Below are 26,014 nucleotides of genomic sequence, written 5' to 3' on the forward strand. Positions count from 1 at the left end.
TCATCATTTTCCCTCTTTGTCTTTCACGCCAGCCTTCTCAAAATCAACTATCAACTTTTTTGAATAATTGTGCTAATCTAACTCTGAAAGTGTAAAATTGACACTTCGGATTTTGCTGTGTTCCTCGGGCATCGGCCCAAGTTGAGTACAATCGCCATAGTGTCAGACCAATTCGCCTCACCCCACACACCTATCTCTGTGTGTGTGTGTGTGTGTGTGTGTGTGTGTGTGCGTGTGTGTGTTATGTATGTGTGTGTGATTGTGCTGTCATTCACTGTCATTTAAGTTGCATCAAGTCCACAAGTCCATTTTCCGCCGAAGGTAGGGACGTTCACCCTATAGTTTTAGACCGCGATGGAGTGGCGCCGTCCCAAGCGAACTCGAGCCACCACTGAGCGAGCTAAAGCGAGCGAGTTGCAGTGCTGAACGTTGCGAAGTTCGCTTGCGACAACTCAGCCCCGCTCGAGTTGTGAGTCGAGACGATAGGCAGAGAATAGTAAATCCTCGTAACCCTGACAATGAACACAGTGGAGCTGATGGCCCGTCTCACCCAATCACAAGCCACGCTGCTCCTTCCAGCCCCTCCCTTCGTGGGACAGAAAACGGGGTCAGGTCCCAGACAGCCTTAATAGTCTCTGGCCAATAGGCACTGGGCAGTCATTAGGCCAACAGCTTGCACATGTGGATTGTGGACCCGTGTGGAGCCCAGACTGTCGAGCTAAGACTCACCAGGGTGGGCGAAGAGGTGAGCAGAGACTAGTGGTAGGACAGGAAAAGGGCAGGGACCAGACCCAGGATGTCACAGTATTTACTATTTAGGGGTTATAAAGCCTGATTTTTGTGAATTTACAGAATGCCTCGATTTCACTTCTTCAATAGTGACCAGGCCTGGAATTTCATGATTTTATAAGGACAGGGTCAATTGGGCCTTTGTTATTGTCAATTATTTGAGGGCCCAAACCCCAAAGGGCAAAGGTCAATTGGGCCTTTGTTATTGTCAATTCTTTGAGGGCCCAAACCCCAAAGGTCAATTGACTGGGCAGCATGGCCATCAAATAATACAAAGATTTTAACATTCTGTTCTTTTTATTTTTTGTAGTAATCCAGTACCAACGAGCTAGGCGTGGCTGTTGTAGCTGTTTACTTAATGGTTAAAGAAAATATATTATTTTTTGTTGGTTTGTAGGATTGTCCAGGGAGTCTGCATGCCTACTGGCTAATGCACACACTGGGATAGAGAGTGAATGAAAGATGGTTATGTAGTAGGCTACATGTTTTTAGACTCTACTATCAACAGTTGTACAGTATAAATTGTGCCATCCATGCACCTAATGAGAACATAGGCTACTGTGGTTAGTGTGTGTGCAATATCGCTGCTTGTGTCTGTCTGTGTGTGTGTGTGTGTGTGTGTGTGTGTGTGTGTGTGTGTGTGTGTGTGTGTGTGTGTGTGTGTGTGTGTGAGAGTGTGTGTGTGCGTGTGTGTGTGTGTGTGTGTGTGTACATGACTTCATGACTCACTGTGGCCGCTGTCTGAGTCTCTGGACTCCAGCCTGAAAATGGTGTGTGTGTGTGTGTGTGTGTGTGTGTGTGTGTGTGTGTGTGTGTGTGTGTGTGTGTGTGTGTGTGTGTGTGTGTGTGTGTGTGTGTGCGTGCACTCACGTGTGTTTGTGTGTGTGTATGGTGTGAAAACCAGTCTGATTATTATGGCCATGAGGCAGTTATGAGACCATAGGCATGCAATAAAAACACAACCAAACACCCAATGTTCCTCCACCCTGTGGCAGTGCACTGGCACATTTCTGTCTGGCTCCACCAGTCAGTTAAACACTTACAGGCCCATTAGTATGTAAGCAGCATTAACGTGTGCAATGTGTTTCACACCTACATGCCCACTGGCATCAGAAGCTATAGATACTGGCACTGGTGCAATCCCCCTGGTGTATGTTAACACCCCCTGAGACAGAGACAAACCACAACCTATCATAACACCTGTAACAAGCACCGTTTCAAGCCAACAATAAGGCAACTCACCTGTTACATTTGTAAGAAATTAGGAATTAATCGTTTCTGGAGTTATGTTATACTTTCCATATTCGAGATTTCTATTAGAGAAGGTTGGATAAGTTAAAACAAATGTTCATTCGTGGATTGAGTCAAACAACTATAAAAACAATTTAGGTCAAACACTATTTTTGTTCCAGGATTTCATTAAGAGAGTATAATTGCTAGCCGACTGTACCATATAACGCCAAAAAAAACAATATGGATTAACTAATCAAAACACTTGACCTACAGATAGTCTGTGTCGTGTAATTATTGAGGATGAAATTTCATTTCTTATAATTCACTCCTTTTCGAGCACGAAATCGCACACTAGCTCACCTGAGTAGATCCACATCGAGGCAGAAAATATGCGATGGAAAGTTTCCCTTTAGCGCACAGGACCGTAGGCATGTTTCTTTGATGGTCAGCTAGCTGTCTCCTCTGGTGTCCATGCCAGTTATGTGCACTCGATCTAAACGGGGGAAGCGGTCCGTATAACGTTGTAAGAGGAGCGGAGCGAGGAGCTACTACAGTGGCTGTGTGGTGTGTGTGAGTGTGTGTCACTGGTGGCGGAGTCACCGTGGAGCTGGTGTCATACAGGGAGAGGAGAGAGGACGCCGTGCGTGGGCGGGCGGAACGTCAGTGCGAGTATTATTCCTATCCATGCATGACACAGACACACACACACACTGTACACACACAACCTCATTGGTGGCGACTGGTGTGAGTGGGAGCACGGATCACGACTCCAGTGGATCGGTAAATGGTGCTCACCGTCACCGCACGTATACAGTACACACTGCACGTGTGTGTGTGTGTGTGTGTGTGTGTGCTCAGAAGATTGTTCTTTTCTGAAAAATATCCGATCTAGCTTTTAAGTAGATCATATTTTCGTCGTACCATCGCCATGGCCACTGTGTTATGATGGCTACATAGCAAATTCTACGTAGACACGCACGCTGCTCTCACGGGAGGTTAGCCTGGAGGAGTGGACTAGTATATAGAGCAACAGTTTAGAACACAATGATGTTGACTGTCTCTCATCTGATCCTCTCCTCTACCGTGCGAGTGCACGCATCTCTCTAGTGCATCCATCATCCACTAATGCACTCTGTTTTGGCCTGTGAAGTGGCTCTGTGTTGTATGGAGTTTGCCTTGTCATAATGAAATATGACCGGTCTCCTTGGCCCAGATGGCTCAGGCAGCAGGCTGAGAGAATGGGTGGGAGGGAGGGAGGCGGGACCGGTTTAAATAGTGATAGATTAACAGAAGCTGGCAGTGGCACCCAATTGATTTAGCTGCGCCGCTGAATAAGGTGGGTGACTGACATCAAACACATTCACCTACTAAACTATTCCCAGTCATGAGCCATTTCAAATTTTCACCTGAACTAATTTTTTTTCTCAGTCATCATGACTCAAGAGCATACAGGTGTGCGTGTGCGTGTGTGTGTGTGTGCGTGCGTGTGTGTGTGTGTGAGAGAGGGGGGCTCGTTATAGCTGTGGTTTTGATTTTTGGCTTGGTTTTGGTTCAACTCCCAAGAGACAGGATACGTACTTTGCCTATATGACACCTGTCCTCAGCTCAATTTAGGGACCGCCCCAGAGGGTATAGTGTGACAGTGGAATACAAGACAACTGGGCACCATATTTTTCGGATGACTGCGCATCTGGACGAGTGGGCACCTGGCCAGATATGGGCCTGTATATTTGCTTACCGTTTGTGTGTGTGTGTGCGTGTGTGTGTGTGTGAGACTTGCAGGACACCAAAGATAAAGACACCTGCAGGAGCTGCCAGCCTGCTGTGGGAAACCAACACATGGGCACCGGTCACGAGGACGAGGACGTCCCATACTAACATATGTGGATGTACTCGACAAGAAAGATGCAGGAGGCCTGGGCCATGGCTCAATGGTCCAGGCACCTTGGCTGGTAATCCAGTCTGGCAGTGTGCCGCGGGTTCGACTCCCGATCCCGACGGCCTTCACTGCATGTCCCCCCCCCCCCCCCCATCTCTCTCCCCATTTCCTGTCAGCCTACTGTCTGTCCCTCCATTCACCATCAAGGACCACACCACCAATGAAAACATTTAACAGGTTTATTGAAAACAGAAAGGACATGATCGTGGATGCCACCACGGGGTGATGGCCCACGACGGGCCATCGACGGCGTCGGGGATTTGAGCCGAGGTGGGGAAGCTTCGGGGATCCGGCCGGCGTGCTCCCGAGGCACGTCAGACCCCCGTCAGGAACCTGTAGGGGGGGAGAGTGAGAGAGAGGGGGAGTAGGATGAGAAATGGGGTGGGGGGAGGGGTGACGAGAAATGAGAACAGGGGAGAGCCAAAGTTAGATGGGCTAGTAATATAGGGGTGGAGGTGGCCTGATTGGAGGTGGCTTGATAGGAGGTGGAGGTAGCTGCGTTGGAGGTGTGGTCCTGCTCCTGAACTTCAGCTATGAGCTCCATTAAAAAATAAAAATAAATAAAGGTGAAAGCCACAAAAAAAAGAAAGATGCTGGAGCGCAAAGCACCGACGAGCTGGCCTGGATGTTTGGAGAACCAGGATGACTGGAAGCGACGATGGAAGGCTCGTCTGAGGACGACCTATAGAGAGAGAATCGGCTGTTGTGCAACAGAAGGGAAAGAAAATGGTAAATGGTGCATTTATATAGCGCCTTTATCCAAGGCGCTTTACATAGATTTTTCTCACCCATTCACACACACATTCATACACCGATGGCGGCGGAAACCATGCAAGGCACCAAACCAGCACATCAGGAGCAAAAGGGGTTCAGAGTCTTGCTCACTAACTCTGGGGGAGCCCGGGTTCGAACTGGCAACCTTGCGGTTACCATCCAGCCACTCTACCCCTGAGCCACCTGCGCCGAAGATAGCACAGTGCAAATACGTCAGTGTGTATGTCCCTACACATACAGTCAATTTAGAAGCAGAAACAAGTAGAATCAAGATGTGAATATAGAGAAGGCCTGAAGCGACAGAAGGATGAAATGGAGGATCATTCCAATCAGCTTTGTAACAGAATGACCTTCTTCGTCCAACCACTTTAAACATTTTCGGTAGATCAAAGTAAGGATATTGCAGGTGTCTAAGTGGATGTGATGAAGTAGATTGAACCAAATACTGTTTCAAATAAGAAACGACGCGAGTTAAACTAACATTTATGCATTTAAAAATGAAGAGTAACCGATGCGATTTTCAACACGACATTATACTACATCTTTTCCTCCCACACAAGGAAGAAAACAAATCCCAGGCAAGACACTACTTCTCTACATAATAATAAATCCTATAAGAAAGCCGGTCGTAAAATAGACAAATCAATAAAGACCTGTTTACATATCATTGTTTATCGGTGGGGGAGAGGAGGAGGAGGAAGATGGAGATTGTTTTTTTTACGAGAGATGTCATGCCGAAACTCAAACATTTACGTTCTTTGTTCACCGACTAAGATATGGAGAGGAAGACGCCATTACCTGTTCCTATTGAGACTACAGTATATGCCACACACACACACGTACATAGACACACACACACGCATGCACGCACGCACGCACGCACGCACGCACACTATAACACACACACCTTTTCTCTAACACTAGACACACATATACATGCTCAGTGCTCACACATGCTGACAGGGTCATCGTTAACAGGCTGTATGGTGTTTCAGTGTATGACGTGTTAATAGCTCATATTTATGTCCAAGACTGGCTGCTCCTTTCTACTGGACACATTTCTACGCAGCAGGTGTCCCAGATGTTACAGCGACTCTCTTCCTCTAACATAAAGATGTTAATGTATTTACAGTGACAGTGGCCTTTGTTGTTAGAGAGTGTCCGCCCTGAAACTGGGAGGTCGGGGTTCGATCCCCGGCCGGGTCATACCAAAGACTGTAAAAAAAATGGGACCCAATGCCTCCCGGCTTGGCACTCAGCATCAAAGGGTTGGATTGGGGGGGTCAAATCTACTAATCAAATGATTCCCGAGCGCGGTGCGGCTGCTCCAAGAGATGGGTCAAATGCGGAGAACAAATTTCACTGCGGTAACGTGTGTGACAAATCGTACGACTTTGATTTAGATTCATGTATAAATTGTTGTGTGAATGTGTGGTGGTCGGGTGAAAAATGGGGAATTGATATACATTTAAAAAGATAAAACAGTTGGGGTGCCTGCTGACCAAGCGGTCCAGGCGCATGCCACATATAGGTTCATGATGACCTTTGCTGCATGTCTACCCCCGTCTCTCTCTCTCCCTCTTTCCTGTCAATCTTCACTTGTATCTATCAATAAATGCAGAAAAGCAACAAAAAAAAAGATATATATATATTATAATTATAATAAGGGCGGCTGTGGCTCAGGAGGTAGAGCAGGTGGTCCAATGATCCCTGGGTCGGCAGTTCGAATCCCGGCTCCTCCTGTCCACATGTCGAAGTGGAAGTGTCCTTGGGCAAGACACTGAACCCTACATTGCCTCCAATGAGTCGGTCGGTCTGACCTCGCCACCATTGGTGTGTGAATGTGGGAAGTGAGGACGCTGGCGTCGACTGTTCGAGAGCACCTTTGGTAGTCCTAAAGGTGATCTAGTGCAGTAGTTGCTGCTCTCTTCTCTTTGATTTCCTATACATGCTCTCAAAAAGCATGTCATCATGGCATATACTACAGTAACTATAGTATAAAAACAACAATATTTTCACTTTGCAGGAACACAGGATTGGTGGAGATGAAATGCCCGGGGCCAGTCTCCACAGCGCCACTGTAGCATGCTTGGTAACAGACCCATGGTGACAGGACCACAGGGGCACTAGGTGTCCTTCGACAATGCCTGTTTAGACACGGGTGGCCTCTGGGATGAGTTTTCCTGACAACACACACTAAGGTGCGTTCATCATCCGTCCTTGGATATTGCACTGGTAACCATGGCGATCTATTGGGAATTCCAGATTCCTCCAGGTAGAGAGATTTTCCTTCCTCAGAGGAAACCATATATAGGCTCCACTCAGGACTGTTGGCTACCATATTCACTTTTATAAAGTGTTCTTTAAACCATGTTCAGGTGCATCAATCTGAAGATAAGAAGTAATTGGTCTGCAAGAGTTAATTAAATTAACACTTTGGAATTTACTGTGGGGCCTACAGTATATGGATCCCGTCCCTTATCTATTTAAGCAGAATTAGGCCTCCTTACTCTTGTAACCACAAGTTTCGGTTAATTCTGGTAAGTGGATTGGATAGGATTACGCACTTTAGCATGCAGCAACCATTAGGCTACTCGATCTAGGTGATAGAGGTAAGGTTATTAGTGTGATAAAGCTCCTCTTATTTATTATCATATAGCTCTAGTAGCTCAGCTCATAGAGCCAGAGAAGGTCACCTGACCATGCACTTGCAGTCGCTCTTGACTGTGCTGTGCCCAAAACTAGTTATAAGACCAGGCAGTCACCAGAGACCGGGCCTATAGACTCTGGAACACCCTGCCCCTCCGTATTCGCTCTGCTGAGTCTGCTCAATCTTTATTGAAGAAGACTATTTTTTTCAATGTGGCCTTTGACATTGTTTGGTTGTTTGTTTGATTGATTGATTGATTGAAGTATTTATTAATAGTTTGCAGAATTACAGTACATTTCAAGCACAACTCAATACAAAAACTGTCAACTGTGCGTGGACGACCCAAATCACCCAATAAAGCATTACACTTGTTTACAAGAGGGTCCACCTTGTTCAATTGTGTAAATTGTATAACTCTGTGATGCTTTTATTGCTGTTTGTAATGTTATTATAGGCCTTGTTTTCTTGTCTTAATCTGTTTTCTTTGTCTTTGTCAGTGTTGTTTCTTTATTCTAACCTATTATATAGGCCTATATATGTGCTTTATAAATAATAAAGTTTGAGTTGAGATGCTTTCAGATTTCGCAGTACCCTTAAAGGTTCAGTTTTTAAAAGCAAGTGGGACACCTACAAACAGCGGTGATCCTGAAAGCGACAAAACATTAACAACATCCACCCAGCAGGTGTGGGGAAGTCGTTTTCAAAGTAAACTGCCACCAGTGCCACGCTTGAAATTATAGTGTTCATATAGAGTACCACTCCCACCTAGTGGACAATTACAGAAGTGAAGCTGTAGCTACACTGCAACACAGCCAGGTCCCTGTGTTGATGCTAGTTATCTTATTCTTAACTTAACTACCATCCTAGATTCCTAGCTATGTTACACATCCTATGTCCCGGCCTAGAGTTTCCCTCTTAAATTAAATATAAGCTAGATTTTGGAGGTATGACTGCTGTATGCAGTAAACATTTGACAATTAGTTAATTAGACATGCATTTTTTTGTGTGTGAAAATGCGAGTAAGATGGAGGTTTCTAAAATGAATGGTTGGTATTCTGTTCTGGGCTGGCTTGCAGCTTGTTCCTCCTGTAAAATACACAAATTAGCTGCATATGTGATGGGCTGAAATAGCAGAACTGGCTGTGTTCTGTCCTCAACGACGGATGAGATAACCTGCAGTTATGATAAAGCGGAGGATATGCAAAGTGCAAACCCCTTATGAATAGGAAGCCTATTCATGTCAAAATGTTGAAGTGGCCCAACAACTGGTTGGACTAGCTTGGTCCCTGTTGTGTGATGTCATCCACTGGATGAGTGGCTGGCGGCTGTGATGCGCATGTATGCAGTCCGTTGCCTCAACGCGGCATCACGGTGAACTGCGTTTGACAGCTTGCCAGGCTGGAGGAGAAAAAGAACACACCACAAGAGAGAGAGAGAGGAAACCAGAGCCGCCGAATTTCCACAAGCCAGGCGTCATCCGCATCCACCCGAGGGAGAAGGAAGGAGGGCTTTTTCTCCCGTAGTCTCTCCCCCCCCCTCTCTCTCTCCCTCTCTCACCGAGATCTCAGGCAAAAACCTTCTTCTGGATTAATGATGTTTTTATTTTAACGCCCCAAATGACAGTGTAACGGTGCGGGGGCAGTTAGCTTATTTAAATACACAAACAACAACCGCCACTTTCGTTGGATAGGAGCTGTTGTGTGACTGGCCATGAATTCGGCGGAACAGACGGTTACATGGTTGATCACGCTCGGGGTATTGGAATCGCCAAAGAAGACCATCTCGGATCCCGAGGCATTTCTGCAGAGCTCCCTCAAAGATGGGGTGGTCTTGTGTAGATTGCTGGAGCGGCTTAGCCCGGGTTCCACGGAGAAAGTAAGGGGCATAATTGTGCCGCTGTCCTCCTCCTCCCCCGTATAACCATCCGCCTCATCGGCGCGTCTGTGTCGCCGAGAGCCGCCCGTTGACACGACGTGGTTTGTTATCGCGCTTCTCTTTGCCCAGTGGTCCATGAAGAGTTCCTTTTGTAGGTCACGAGAGCGCGGGTTATTGTCTCTAAAAACAGCACCCAAATGGTTGCACAATAATGTACACTACGCGTGGATAAAGGCCGATTTTCTTTTGCTTCCAGTGTATATAGATTCCCTCCCTTGCAAAATTAGAGGCAATGGGCAGCCAGCATCATAGCAGAGGGGGAGAATTTTAAGGATGGCAGGATGGGCCCATTTTTTAATCTCTATAACAGTAAGAGGCCTAGTTTACATTTAATTCATTTTTTATTTATTCTTACTGTAGGACGGTTTATACAAGACGGGTATGCGTTTGTTTGACTCCAGCTGTTACGCAGCTAGCATTACATACTGTGTAACAACCTATACAGTTGTGCTTGCATGTTTATGTATTTTTATACACAAAAACATTATCATGATCTGTCTGACGGATCGGATGAGCAGACAAGACAAGGATGTCTGGCTATCATTCTGTACACAGACCATAAGAGTGGGCCGCCATTGACTGCAAAGGCGCACAGACATCATAGATAGACCCTCTCCCCATTTAAAGGAACAGCGCACTATTTATTGTGTGTCAACGTATAGGTAATAGATTAGGCACGCACTGTTAGTTAAATTCGGACACTTCCGAAAAGGAGGCAATGTTTCTAAACAGAGAAGAGTCCAAATAGACAGTGATATATCCTACTAGCCATGGTTGACAGACAGTCATGTTTCACTAGGGGTAGATTATATTCCAATCCAAAGTCTCCGATACTGATTTGTCTGACATTATCCGTTTCTATCCCGAATCGTCCAGCCAAAAATATTTGGCTTGTGCACAACAACTTTGATGCATGACCTATGTGTATGACTATCTATATGGCAGAAGTGTTAAGGTGTTGTTGGGTGCCCTAGAGCAGTGGGTCCCAAAGTGGGGTCCGGGGACCCCCAGGGGTCCTTGAGGGAATTCCAGGGGGTACCCAGCTAAATAATAGTTTGGAACCAAATGGACCCTTATTGGTCTGTAACTCTGAGAGTGTACAAATGGAATCAAATGGACCCTAATGGGTCCATTTGGTTCCATTTGTAATGGGTCCATTTGGTTCCATTTGTACACTCTCAGAGTTAAATTAGCATTGATTTTTGCAATATAAATTGGGGGTCCCAGAGATAGAAATGACATTAAATGGGGGTCTGTAGACTAATATGCATGTCAAACTGGGGGCCCTTGAAATTAAACAGGTTGAGAATTGATTGATTGATTGAAATATTTATTAACAGTTTGCAGAATTACAGTACATTTCAAGCACAAACTCAATACAAAGACTGTTAACTGTGAGTGGACGACCCAATTAAGCATTACACTTGTTTACAAGAGGGTCTACCTTGTTCAATTCATCAAAACATTTAGAGATGTACAAATAGACACTTCTATATAGTCAATATAATCACTGCTAGAGCCGTCAAAATCTTCTCTTATGGGGGTCCCTGGCATATCTTTAAAAAAAATGGTGGTCCGCGGGCTGATTAGTGTCAATTTGGGGGTCCTTGACATGAAAAGGTTTGGGAACCTCTGCCCTAGACTCCTAAATATGATTCACTATTCCATAGTTAAATTGGCTACCTTAAACATCAGCGGGAATCCCTATTTGTCAACGTCATTTCCCCTGATCCAATACAGTCCCCATGTCCACTTCCCTACCAAGGGATCTGTCTGTGTTCACTCACTGACTGTTCAGCCTCCTCCCAGGCAGCTACAGTGTGGCAGCTACAAGCCCGTGCAGAGAGAATGTGCACTTTTTAATCCCCCAACAGAAAGTCACACTTTGAAGATCAAAGAGACATATCTCTGTAGAAGTGCTGCTGCTTGCTTGTAGTCGCATATCGAGTCTCTAACCACCAGCGTTCTGGGTTTTTACAGATCTACCAAGAACCGAAAAACGACGGCGAGTGCTTGAGCAACATAAAGGAGTTTCTCAAGGGCTGCACATCGTTTCGCATCGAGGTAAGTGTTCCTCCTCCAGGACTTCCAATTCAAAGTTATTATTACGCTTGTTTTATTTTTATCAAGCACAAGCGGATTTTACAGATATACAGTGACAGTTCTTGGGTATCGTGGAGTGAAACTAGAGATACAAACAAACAATAAACAATGGGGACACGGAGTGGATGGTTGACAGTGGGAGGAGTGTGAACTGAACAGCGAGCCCGAGAACAATCACCCATCGCCCGGCTGGGAAGGAGCCCCGTTTGTCCCGTGGGATGGAAACGGTCTTATCAACAAAAAGCGCCACCACCACCATAACACACCATTCTTCGATTTATATGATTGCTTAGGCTTGTTCTGTTCACCCTAATACACATCGTCTTTAATGTGAACGAGGAGACAAAGCACCCAAAGGCACTGCAAGCATTTAGTACTAGTATGGTTGTACACCCTGTAATTAATGCAAAGCTTTGTCCTCGGGCTCGTGCGTGGCAATTATTGTCACCTCAGTCTCAGACCTCATCGTTACACCGGCTGTTTGTATTGACGTTTTCTTTTGTTTACACCAAATCATTGGGTCTTGGTTTAGCCGCAAGCAACTTATTAGGTCTTGCAGGCTCAGCAACTAGCAGCCATAAAACCACAGCCAAGATGCATAAGCCATCTGTTCCTTGATATTGTATTTTAAACATTATTATGATTTTTGTTTAGCTCCAGTATATTTTCCCAGTATATTTTATTTTATTTGGGTAATCTATTCTGAAGACAGTGTGCAGGTCGTATTGTTATTTTCTTTGGTGGTTTGAGCTCTGTTTAGTGGATAAAGTACTGTAACTTCAACCTTTACTTCTTACTGCTTACATTGTATAGTTGAGAGGAAGGACGGTATAAACACTATCTCTATCAAATTGAGGACAGTGCACAGTTACTGTGTCTGTGTTTGTCAGTACATAGAGGGGTCGTTGAACTCACAATCTGACAATACAGGCTCAGTGTTGTTACATCGACTCAAGCTGAGCAACTCTCAGGCTCCAGCCATTGCAGGGTACGTGGAGAGAGGATGCACTGTCATATATCGGTAGCATGTATAATAGTGTCCATTTTATTAATTACCCTGTATTCTGTTAGTAGGCTAAAGGGCTCCGCAAGAAACTCAGATGCTATCTGGAATCTAGAGTTGTAATGCCAACACTTGATAGCCCATTCAGCCAAACAGAAAAGTCCTATCTGATTGTAGTAAACAGAAAAGTCCTATCTGATTGTAGTAAACAGAAAAGTCCTATCTGATTGTAGTAAACAACGTTAAACTCACCAGTCACCAAGATTGCAGCTGTTGTACCGAAAGCTTGGTTTATCCTAACTTTGTCTAAATTATCTGTCAAAGTTTGGAAACACTCGTTTTCAATACCGCAACGTCCTGCTGGTGGCAGGTGGCATTGAGTGACTTCCAACGAGTGCTTCCCAACACAATAATCACCTGCACGGAATTTATTGACAGAAAGTTTAAGTTTAATGAAACAGACGCTTGACTGATGGAGGATAATCCAAGCTTTCCTTACAGCTGCAATCTTGGTGAGTTTTTTTTAATTTATTTTTTTAAACAAATTTTATTCAAAGAGTATGACATCATATTATGCAAGTTTCACAGAAAGAATACAACTCTTTGTTTTTATATTTTCTCCCACAACTCCTTTCCCAATCCTCCCCACCCACCCACCATCTTTCCCCACGAGGCCAGACATACAAACAACATAAATTATATACAGGTATAAAACCAAGAAGTTGAGTACATAACTAAGATACACACAACATATATACAGGTATAAAACCAATAGGTTGAGTACATAACTAAGATACAAAGAAAAGGATCACATGGTTAAGTTCACAGAAATAATTAATAAACAACTTAAAAGGGGGTGAAATAAGAGACATACAATGTATTAAAAAAAAAGAAAAGAAAACAGTAAATAAAAATAATTCAAATACTTATATATAAAGAGATAAAGCTTGTAATCTTGGTGAGTTTAACGTCGTTCAATACTTTCCCATAGGAGTTTCCTATTTGGATGCATTATAGCATCTCTGTGTTGCTTGTAAAGGGCACCTATTTTGTACAGGCACTCTAGATTAATTGGGTTTTAGTAGGGTGTGCGTCGATCATGTAGACTGCAGTAGTTTAGTTTGCATTGCAAAGACTAAAACTGTACAAGACAGACGCATGCATAGGCTACTATACAAGTTCTGTCGCAGTGGTCAATAGCTGAACTTATCTTTGGTACTATCAGAATGTTGCCATCATAACCTAACCTCTAGACTAGAGTTTATACTGTGGCAATGTGGCTTAACTGGTGAGGACTGCGTAGACAGCAGTCATAATGCTGTAACAATGTATCTGTCTTGCTTTGAGCTAATCTTTAGGTGCGTGTGTGTGTGACTGTGTGGCTGTGTGGCTGTGTGTGTGTGTGTGTGTGTGTGTGTGTGTGTGTGTGTGTGTGTGTGTGTGTGTGTGTGTGTGTGATGAATGAACCGGACATTGGAGGATTACAGTAGTTTGGGACATGGCAGTCAGTCCTCCCACTTATCATCTGTAGAGCATGGCAGATATGGACCTCTTCTTTAGAGACCACACTGCTGCCTGTTAGACCTCCAGTTAGCTTGGTCTACAGAGGGAGAGGCAGGGAAAGGAAGAGAAGGACACTTAGGACAGTGAGAGCTTTTCCGTGCTGACCTGGTTGTTTTAGGTGCGTTGGCCGTTGGCCTGATCATTAACATTTACACAAACGGTTTTAATGTAAAACTTTTTTTTTTATCTGTCCGTCCGATACTACATGCCTGATTCTAGTTTGCGTTGCGGTGGCAATGGGAAGATGGAAATTGCGGGATTTGACGGCCTCCACTTCATGTTTTAGCTGTGTTTTTAAACCCATTATTGTGCCCTTCGCATGTAGTAGCGGATGGCCACACATCGTCGACACACGCACACCCAGGGTAAATAGTATGTGTACTGTACTGAGGCTCGTAATAGGAGCGTCACCCCCGCCTCATAGTCTTCGACTGTCCGACAAAGCGGAGAGAAAAAGAAAGAGTTTGATAAAGTGTTTGTTCAGTGTGTATGGACTGACGTCAGGTGTATGGACTGACGTCAGGTGTATGGACTGACGTCGGAGGCAGTGTCGCAGTGGTGGATGTGTGTTCCGCTTGGCGAGCACATGTGAGTGACGGTGACTTGGCCTGTCGATTGTGGACTGCGCGATTTGAAAGGGGTCCGGTGGAGAAACGCGGAGGTGTACGGAGTAACATCGGAGGCAGTGTGCAGTGGTCAATGCGTGTTACGCCTGGCGAGCACATGTGAATGATGGTGACTTGGGGCAGGCGTGTGTGGAAATTGCTTCAAGTTTTCCAGTATATATAGAAGGATGGGATACCATCATTTAACATCTCAATGGTGGTGACAAGCACAGCTTGTCCTTGGTCTGGCAGCATGGAGTGGGTGGGGCTTAGCGAAGGGTAGGACTTCTGTGTTCATCTTGTGGCTCTAAACTGTGTCATTGTTGTTGTTAGGCCTGTCACAATTATTACACCGGTAATCGCCTAATAGACCATATGCACATGGCGGCTATCTTACCATTAAGTTAATAGCAGGGTGGCAACTAGCTGCAATTTGCAATTGACAGTCCATACATCCAGTGGTGAGCTGGCGGTAGGGCTGTCCAGGGCGCCGCCCCGGTAGTTCACGTCGCACGCCCCCCACATGCAATTCAAATGAGCTTTATGCAGACAGCCCTACTAGTTAAAAAATCCTCAGCACACCACTGAGTACATCCAAACAGAATCTGATTATATTAAACAACTCAATCAAACTCACCAACATTACAGCTGTATGAAAAGCTTATGTTATCCTCTTTCTGTCTGCAAAGTGTTCGTTTCATAAACACTTTCGCTACTTTCGGTCAAGAGTGTTGTGTTGGAGTTTAGAAGCACTTGTTTTCAGTAAAGCAACGTCCTGCTGCCTCCTGCATTCTGTGCAATTTCAAAACTCCAGGTGTTACGTAGTAGGGATGTACCGAACGGGGAATTCTTGGCCGAAACCGAATACCGAATATAGGAAACAGTTACCCGAATACCCGTACATGATTACTATTATATATCATTTATATATTTTTACCAGTTTTTGTAACATGCAATCCGCATCCATCTTGCCAGCAAAGTGCTAGGTGTAACTTCCCATTGACCATTCATCCAAACAGAAAAGTCCTATCCAATTGTATTAAACAACGTCAAACTCACCAACATTGCAGCTGTACGGAAAGCTTGAATTATCCTTGAAGAATCTGTAAAGTTTTTGTTTCATAAAAATCCACCATGTTATCAGCTACTTCCTGTCAAGAAATACCGTGCAGGTTATAATTTGTTTTCTAAGTGTCAGTGTTTGTAAGCGCTCGTTATCAGTACAGCAGCCTCCTGCATTATGTGCAAATTCAAAACAGACGGTATGCATGGGCCGTTGAGTGATATTCTTCACCGAGCACTTCCAAACTCCAACACTTCACAATCACCTGCAAGGAATGTCTTGGCAGGAAGTAGCTCATAACATGTCTACGGTGGACTTTTATGAAACAAACACTTTGCGTTTAATTGAGTATAATTCAAGCTTTTCGTACAGCTGCAATGTTGGTGAGTTTGACGATGTTTATTCTGTTTGGATGAATGGGCTGTCAATGGGAAGTTGCGCCTAGTTAGCACCTTGCTGGCAAGATGAAGGCGGTCTGCATATGGTCAATTGCTGTCAGAGCTGTACCTTTTGTTGTAGAACTACCTACAGGCATGAGTGTGCGCCCAAACGCCGCCCATAGATATAAAAATATATAGATGCCTCATTGGTCGCTGCAGTTCGTTGGAGCGAACTGTCTGCAACGGGAGGAGGAAGTCGAGCGGAATCGTGAGGGCACGCTGCGTCGCTGCCACTCAAGTGACTACTGGCCAATCACAGCGTGTCTTTTCCGGGACATTGCCATGGTAGATGGAATGGAGGTATGGTCACCAACGTCATGCAATTCTGTAAAATATATAAAAATATAAAAGACATATAACACATAAACACATTATTGTCTGCTGTGTTGCTTTTCGATGTGTACACTGTGTGTGAACTATCTAAAGAGCAAAAAGTAAGTTTCTGAACTTGCCAAGTATCGTGAGACTGTCCGCCGTTTCCTGTCTGGCAGACAAATCTGGCGATACCTCAGAAACAGAAACGATACCAGCTGCTGTTTAGATCAAAATAAAAATAATAAAAATGTGTACTGTGCACATTGAAAAGCAAGTGATTAGAAAACAAACTTTGATATGTCTTCTTTTATATTCCTGAACCGATTTATATGACACAGGTCTCAATGGTTCATAAATAATGTTTGTTATGAGCTGGTGAAGCTGGCTCCATTCACTGCTTTGTATTCATGTAACTTCCGGTGCGAGATTTGGCTCCCATGAAAGTGTCATGGCGCAGCACAGTCGCATGACCATGACCTTTCCTTCTCTAAGCTTCCTTGGACATTGCCAAAGCAAGTGCTGCTGGGAAAGAGGGAGTCGCGCCTCTGATTGGCCTACCAAACGTCCCCTTCCGTTCTTCCGTTTTGTTTCCGCTATACTTCGCAAGGATTCTTGGGAAAGCTTGCCAATATCGCCTCCCGTTGCCTCCATGCTGCCTTCCCTTGAGATACAGACGCCCCAGAGCCGCAAGAGGCGTCTACCTTAATATGTCTGCACCGTGCTTGAAGCCACGTTTTGATCACATCATCAAAACAAACCGGAATTGAGTGATTAACAACGAGCGCTTCGAAACTCCCAACACAACTCATCTGCAAGGAATTTCTTGACAGAAAGTAGCTCATAACAATGTCTACGGTGGAATTTGATGAAACAAACACTTTGCAGATGTGGATAAATTCAAGCTTTTGTACAGCTGCAGTTTGACGTCATTTAATACAATCGGATGGGACTTTTCTGTTTGGATGTATGTTAGTTGCCACCCTGCCATTACCTTAATGGTAAGATGGCCACTGTGTGCCTACAGTATGGTCTATTGCAATTATTTGCGATAATCACAATTGTTTGGCATCATCGTTTCCATGTTGAAACATTTTCACCCATTTTCAAATATTTTCCAAAAATGGTCTACAATCTCACAACGCGTCACTGTGATGCATTGTGAGCTTGTAGATAGGCTAAGCTATTTAATATGTCAGTTATTTGTCATATCTGCCCTGTAGATGTTTCTTAGGAATAGGAAGCCTATAGGTCAAACAGAAATATATATTTAAAATTTTCTAATTGTCTGTGTTCCAGTTTTCAATGCTAAAAACACAATTACCGGTAAATCATAAATATCAATTATTTATGACAATCATAAAATGTCATTATCGTTTGCATTCCAGTTTCAGAGTTGGATATAAATGCTAACTGATACAGTATATCATGTATGTACTGTACTATTCATTGGAATAAGCCATAGAGTTGTATATAAACTAGAGGGCAGACTGCCCCGTCCCTCCAGCTATTCCTTTTCAATGGAAGTAGTTGCTCACTGGTGTTTGAAGCACCCGGAAGAACGCTCTACTTCCACATTCTTCTTGATTTTGGGAACCAAAATTTGGTCCCCAAAAAAATGCAGAAGTGCTAACTCCATGAATCGATTCATGAACGATCGATCTGTGTTAACCCATTTAGGCCTGACCTCAACATTTTAAACAAATCTTCTAAATCCTCCAGTGTTCTGAAATAAATATTTTCACGATTTTTCAAAAATAGCAGACCTACAAGCTCGTAGCGCGCCACTCGGTGGCGCGCTATGAGCTTGTAGATCTGCTATTTTTCAATAGCTAAATTATAACATAATGTTTAAAACACCAAAAGGGGTTCCCGCCCAAAGCCGTGCGCTCTTTTGCTCATGTACTTTTGCATGTATTTCGCCTGCCTGCAGTTCCCACTGCAACCTGGAATAAGCTCATGGAAAGAGAATTTGATGGCTGGGATCTGTTAAATATTAGCCAGGATCCAAAAACATCTACCTTTCGCTTTTTGGGGTGTATGTGTGTTCTGTTTCCATCCATGGTAACACTCGGTGTGCTGTTAATTCATGGTTGTGAGTGATCAGGATATGAAATCGGATATGTTGACCTTTCTGAATATTTCAACAACTTTGATATAAGCTTTTATTCGGTTGAGTCTAGTCTGTGCACACAAAGCATGCTTTTTTTTAATTCACTCTCAACGAGTGCAATTTTGCATCAGAATATCATCTTATATTTTGCTGAGTCACCCCCGGGGGGGGTTATTGTTCTCTAAGGGAACTTTCTGTCACTGTGATGCTCTTTAAGTGTCGTGACAGGCATTTGCATTGTCAGCAGGTCTGGATACATTAATGTTTAATTTAACTTCAGTCATGTTTCCATTTGCCTCAAATGGAAGAAAAAAAAACGATTAGAACACGCCTGGGACTCCCTTGTTCCAATCCGAGCGTTTGATGCGTGCAAAAGTGTCCCACTTCTTTGCAATCTTTTCGTTCTTGGGCCAAACATGGATTGGAAGGCCTTCCACAGCGACATTGCTGCACCCACCGATCACGCACCGCTTTGGCATTTTTTTAAATAAAAACGAACTAAAACACAATAAAAGTACTCCACACGACCACAACCACCAACTGACCGCAGCACTCTGCTGAGCCGAGATATTTTAGAGTGTTCCGGGGCTCGGTATAGTGGAGGCTTTCCAGCTCTGGCGAGTGGCGGAGTCGTATCGGCACCGGGCAGGCCGAGCTATTGCAGAGTGTTCCGGGGCTGGGTAGTGGAGGCTTCCCGGCTCTGGCGTGTGGCGAGACGAGGCTAGCTTCTGGGTCGTACTCTTGTCGTATCGGGCAGGCTGAGCTGGCAGAGTGTTCCGGGGCTAGTCGGTAGTGGAGGTTTCCCGGCTCTGGCGACGTCCTCCTAGGAGTAGCCTCGGCTACTTTCATGCACGGTGGAAACAAAGCCTCGTAGAGACTAGTGTCTCAGTCGTAAATTCAGCGGTATTTTTTAGCCTTTTCTCCCGCAGGGGCCCAGGAGTGTTCCCAGTACTGCGGGTACTGCTTCTTTTGTGAAAGTTTAAAATACAAGTGATGGAAAAACGGCCGTGCTAACTGCTAAAACAACTCACTGAAAGAAAGAAAATATTTCGCGGCAAGCTCTCTCTAGTCTCTGCACTCATCGGACCGGGTTTGTGCGTCCCTTTTCCCCGCGCTGCTGCTCAGCTGCTGGCGCTGATAAGGAAATGGGCGTGTCTATCCGAGTTAGCATTGCAACAAGACAAAAAGACATCTCCTGTTGACGTCACGCAACCGCGTCATCAACAGATTCCGAAGATTTTTCCAAAGTTCCCGGATGTAATGATTTAATTTTATAAACCTAAAATGTCAAATGTGTATTTTACCCCCAGACATTTGTTATATATCATTGGAAAGCTTAAAGGTTTTCTGAGAGACGTGTGTCAACAGTTTTGCAAATAAATAACATGTTACTCCCTCTTTAAGATGATGTGGAAGAGGGCAATTCTTTGCAGAGAAATGCGACACTTCGGTCGAAGCAGATGTTCTCAGGGCTTATAGTGACCACACACACACTGTACAATATTGGCCAACTTAGTGTTGTCCCGACTCCCAGGTGAATTATCCATATTGTGGCCAAACACGTCCCCCTAAGCGTCTTGGGTCACATTCAGTGTGACAGGGTGAAGGACGACCATCAGTGGGCCCATGTATTGACCATTTGCAGACCGCGGCCATGTTTCCATCAGAGTTTGGAAGCACTCGTTTTCAGTAAAGCAATGTCCTGCTGCCTCTTGCATTATGTGCTAATTCAAAACAGGTGGTACACATGGGCTGTTGAGTGATATCTAACGAGCACTTCCAAACTCCAGCACAAAAGAATCACCTGCAAGGACACAAAGTAGCTCATAACATGTATACAGGGGATTTTTATGAAACAAACACTTTGAGGATAGAAAGAGAATAATTCAAGCTTTCCGTATAGCTGCAATGTTGGTGAGTTTGACGTTGTTTAATACAATCAGATAGGACTTTTCTGTTTGGATGAATGGGCTGCCATTGGAAGTTGCACCTAGGTAGCACCTTGCCATTAACCTATATGGTAAGATGGCCGCGGTCTGCATATGGAGAATTCCGTTGTAGTCTCCAACAGTGTTCTGGCAGTGTCTGAAATTATGGGCCATGTTTGTTCAGTGTGGCTGGTGGTATAGACGAATTTCAACGTGAGACCGTTACTATAACAGCTACCAGTAGTACTAGTAACATGTTAAAAAATAAAAGGTCATTTTGTTAACAAACTTCTATATAACCGTTATCTGAAAAATTAACGCCACAATTTTTCACGTTCCCTACACAGGGAGTCAGTCAATTGCTATCTAAGCTGTCTCATGTGCAGACAGTTAAATGAAAAACAGCTGTGGGCATATTACCAGCATCGTTTGGAGAATTCACAATCCATTGTTGTAATGAACTATTATACGTTCATTACATGTAACACTGTGTGACGGGACAAGGGTGATTAGCGGTGACTTTGTGCACCTGCACTATGTCACCACTCCTTTTAAAAGGAACTTACATTCAGTCACTCTCCACACTGATGAAGGCTGGATAGCCGAAACGTTTGTCTCCTGTTCAAAATGCAAGGATACATTTTTGAACTACAGTCTTGGTGTGTGCGACCCACTACCGTTATTTATTTGATATGTTTTGAACGGGTAACGCACCTAAAGTCAGAACGCGGTGGTCACATGAAGAGTAATTGGCGGGAAAAGGGTAAATGTTGATAATAAGTCGACCAAAAATAGTGCAACCTTTAGTGACTGTCTTGAGTCCCTGCTGTGACAGTGCAGAGAGGTAAGAATGAGTATGGGTTCGAATGAGTCCTCACAGAGGACGGAATAACCTTCGGGAGTCCTGGAGGAATTATGGGAAATAAGACTGGACTGTTTCTGTTGAAAACAGAACAGCCCCTACACACACACACACACACACACACACACACACACACACAGACAAAAACAAACACACACTGGCACGCACACAGACACACACACACACACACACACAGTACACACCCCGCGTGCATATTCTCCTGGGGGCATATCTCTAATCAGAGCGGAAGATGAAAGAGACCCACATCTCACAGTCACTCACCCTCGGTGGCACTGGACCGAGATTAACTAATAGTCGCTGAAGCTGTGATACAGGAAGAGAGTTTTACCACAATAATCAACAGAGTCGAAATCACTGTCACTAAGATTTACTAACGAGGTACTGGGCGAGTGGCCGTACAGATTCAGAATTAGCCACTTGAATGAACCCTAACGTCCCGACTCCCTATCCTAGAGGAGCTCTCCAACACGCGACACACGCATTGTCAGCTTGTAGATACTGTATGTAGGGATATTTACAGTGAAGACATTTGTTGTAGAGGGCGCCGGTGGCTCAGGGCCGGATGGTAACCGCAAGGTTGCCAGTTCGAACCCGGGATCCCCCAGAGTTGGTGTCGAAGTGTCCTTGAGCAAGACACTTGAACCCCTAATTGCTCCTGATGTGCTGGTTGGTGCCTTGTGTGGTTTCCGCCGACATCGGTGTATGAATGTGTGTGTGAATGGGTGAATGTAATGCACAATCTATGTAAAGCGCCTTCATATATAAATGCAATTTGATTGATTTTTTAAAAAGGATTTCATTGCTTATGGCAATTAAATTAATTTATGCCTGGTGAGTCCATTGCAAAAACGAGATCAAATAGAATCAACATTTGGTTACTGCATTGTCTATTTCTCCCTTAAAATGTTTTCAGTCTTGAGTGAACCGTTTAGCTATAAACCGGGTTTTGTTTACATGGATATAATGTTGGATACGGCAAAAAATGTCAGATTGATATGTCAGGTGCTCTGAGTCTTTGATTAGACGGCAGGCACCACAGCGGTTTTGTTATTGACAGACATCGGTTCAGTTTATGTTACCGAGTTCAGCGGCCATTATTCAAAAAAACAGACGGATGAATTCAGTGATTGACAAATCGGAATCAAGCATTCATGCTTTGCTTCCATACCATAAACGGTCGGTTATCCATGTATGTTGTTGAACTATCAATGTATTTCACTCGTCGTTGCTACAGTCAAGGTAACGAGAATTATCGATTGGCTGCTCACCACTAGTGGTGTTTCCAACTGATGACACGGAACACTGTGGAGTTGGTAACGATTTTCAGAATGGTAATTCACTTGCCGATGACTTTCTGGCACACATACTGATCTCTCTCTCTCTCTCTCCCTCTCTCTCCCTCCCCCTCTGTCTCTCTCCCTCAGACTTTTGAGGCCAGTGACCTCCTCCTGGGCCTAAACTTCTCCAAGGTGCTGAGCAGTCTGGTCGCTCTGAATAAAGTAACTGCAGGTGAGTGAGAGTTTGTGGAGATGGGTATCCTATCCTGTGCCTGTATTGATTTGAAACACAGAGTGAGCCTCGCTCACGGCTGCGTTGTTGGACTGAGGGGGCAGTGACAGTCAGACAGTGAGTGCTAGACTGAGTGTATTTATTTATAATCCTGCCCTCCCTGCTGCTACAGACATTGGCGTGGGCAGTGACTCCGTGTGCGCTCGCCACTCCTCGGCTCACCGCATCAAGTCGTTCGAGTCCCTGTCCTCGCAGTCTTCCCTGGGACGGTCGTCTAAGCTGCTGCAGAACCAATTCCGCAGTCTGGTAAGGAAAACAATCACCGTTAAGCCATTTTGACCCGAGATCAGATTCTAAAAATGTCTTCTACATCCTGACAGTTTTCTGAAAAAGCTATGTTTCCATGTCAGTGGTTCTTCGATTTTTCAAAAATAGCAGATCTACAAGCTCGTAGCGCGCCACCTCGGTGGCGCGCTATGAGCTTGTAGATCTGCTATTTTTCAATAGCTAAAGCATAACATAATGCGAACACCAAAAGGGGTTCCCGCCCAAAATGGGTTAATATCTGAGAAGAAGTATTGCCCTTAACCCATTTTGACCTGAGTACAATTCTACAAATGTCTTCTCAATCCTACACAGTTTTCTGAAAAACCTATGTTTCTATGTCAGTGGTGCTCGACCTTTTTCATGTCGAGGACCCCCACAAATATCTGGATTTGGCCGCCGACCCCCATCTGAAAATATGTTGTTCCAGGGAGCCACCTCCCAAGAAGCAAAGATTTGAGTTAAAAACGTTGGCTCTGAAAGAATATATATTCAAAGATTTGCGGCACATTTTCACGATTTTTCAACAATAGCAGACCTACAAGCTCGTAGCGCGGCACTCTGCCGCGCTACGAGCTTGTAGGTCTGCTATTTGTCAATAGCTAAAGTATAACGTAATACTTGAAACACCAAAAGGGCTTCCCGCCCAAAATGGGTTTTAAAGTGGCAACTCAGACTTACAGTATCGTGTCAACCTGCTTAATATCTTTTTTCTTTTTTTAAAGATATTTTTTTTGCCGCTTACGCCTTTTATTGGTTTTTGAAGGGACAGACAGTAGGCTGACAGGAAACGGGAGAGAGATGGGGGAAGACATGCAGTAAAGGCCGTGTCGGGCTCGGGAGTCGAACCCGCGGCACACTGCGACTGGATTACCAGTCGGGTGCCCAGACGGTTACGCCACCGCCTGGGCAACCTGCTTAATATCTGAGACGAAGTATTGCCCTTAAATGACATTGACACAATTACTTTTATAGCCGTCCAGAATATGACGGGCCGGCTATATTAGGTTTACTGCTAATCTTCAGGGTCTTGGCTTACAAACAAGGATATGGTTGAGGTTGAAATCCTGAGTTTTCATTTTCAAAAACTAATAATAGGAATTAATATCAGCCCATGGATGTATTTTTATCTGAAAGGGATGAAACAACCTAAGTGACAATAAACTATGTTTACATGGGCCCTAATATTCCACTAATAATCAAAATGATAGCCCAATCGGAATAAAAATGGCTTGGAAGAGACTTGTCCGATCCGATTGGAATTAATTTTTTTTATTGGTAGAAGAGATCTACCAGGATTTGTCAACTCACAAATTGTTTACGGATGTTTATGTGCTGCAGGCACATACGATGGCCATCCATCCGTAAACAGTTTGCTCCGATTTGGGGAATTAATGTACATGAAAATGAGTGGACGTCAGCCAAACTATTCAAACATTATATTTGTGGACACAGACAGTATGTATACTGTATACAGTACATGCGCGTATTGGGAAATAATGGTTTCCATTCCTATGTTACAGCATATGCAGATTATACACACAAGATTCACACCCTGATATAGTTGGTACAATTGACAACAATTGAAGCTTTTCCAGACGCATATTATACACATTTCACACACTACAATCCACGCATGTAAGACGTGTAGCCCCAGGGGTCACAGAGGTAATATGCAACCTAGAATTTGGAGGGGGGGTGGGGGGGTGTGATGCACTGCCTCAAACTTTCTGGTGATCTCAAACGCCTCTGGTACATGGATTAGTTGTTTAATTGGCTCATTCACCATGCCCTCACAAAACATGTATAGCCTACACATTTTGGTGTGTTAAGCATCATGTTATATTTGTTGAATATGTTCTTTCAGAACGAACGTTTTTAACTCAAATCTTTGCTTCTAGGAGGTCCCTGGAACAACATATTTTCAGATGGGGGTCGGCGGCCAATTACATATAATTTTTGGGGTCCTTGACATGAAATAGTTTGAAAACCACTGACATAGAAACATAGTTTTTTTTCCAGAAAACGGTCATGATTTAGAAGACATTTGTAGAATCGAGCTCAGATCCCTAATAGATTTTGAGATCACCCAGTATTCTGCACAGCTTCCATGGTCCCTTTGTTGGGACCATGTGAATCACAGTTCACGTGATAACTGGAGCCCTTCTTGGTCGACTCTGAGACTATGTACCTCCCCATTATTGTGCATATAATTTCAAATTACTTAATTTCAACAGAGTGACTGTTTAGTGTGTCAGAACAGACTTCTCCTGACTATTTCAGAACCACTTTTGGAGATCAAATTGGGAAACATTGGTGTTGGATGAAATGGAAGAAAATGCCAGCACTCATTACATGTCCTTTTCACATGAGTTTATTTACCTCTGACGAGAGTGGACAACGTACGTGTTTCAGCCTGGTTGGCCTTCCTCAGCTGAGGAATGTGAAAAGGACATAATAATGAGTGCTGGCATTTTCTTCATTTCATCTTGTATCTCCGAGCCTTGCACCTAGAAGGATTTTGTGCTAACCTGGAGTGCTGCGGGTTGTCTGCTTCGGCAGTACTTTTTTTCTCAAACATAGGTGTTAGAAAAACACTGTGAACACAGTGCACAAACTAGAGCTGATGGTGGTGGGCTGATGGTGCTGTTGAGGAAATAAATAATAATTGAATGCATGAATGAATAACATAATACTGTTATGTTATACGCCTCACAAAAATTCAACGTACTCTGCAATGAATGAGTTGTCGAACACACCCTTGCTGTGGGGCAGGGTTTTATGTCTGCAACATTGACATATGCACTCACTTTGTGTCTGCAAAGTGAGTGCATGCCATAAAATAATT

General features: G+C 44.2%; 1 protein-coding gene across 2 annotated transcripts in view; it reads left to right on the plus strand.

Moving 5' to 3' along the window:
- The first annotated feature begins 9,056 nt into the window (after positions 1–9,056).
- arhgef7a (Rho guanine nucleotide exchange factor (GEF) 7a) overlaps positions 9,057–26,014 on the plus strand; it is a 47,386-nt gene continuing 30,428 nt past the window's right edge. Inside the window, exons 1-4 of one of the 2 annotated variants that reach the window (XM_079519241.1) lie at positions 9,057–9,260; positions 11,301–11,384; positions 22,758–22,842; positions 23,015–23,148. In XM_079519241.1, coding sequence (XP_079375367.1) covers positions 9,096–9,260; positions 11,301–11,384; positions 22,758–22,842; positions 23,015–23,148 — 468 coding nt within the window. In that variant the 5' untranslated portion in view covers positions 9,057–9,095. Of the gene's footprint in view, positions 9,261–11,250; positions 11,385–22,757; positions 22,843–23,014; positions 23,149–26,014 lie in introns of those variants that run through there. The other variant, XM_079519240.1, reaches the window with a different exon arrangement.

The sequence above is a fragment of the Electrona antarctica genome (assembly GCF_951216825.1).
Source record: "Electrona antarctica genome assembly, chromosome: 13".
Taxonomy (NCBI): Eukaryota; Metazoa; Chordata; class Actinopteri; order Myctophiformes; family Myctophidae; genus Electrona; species Electrona antarctica.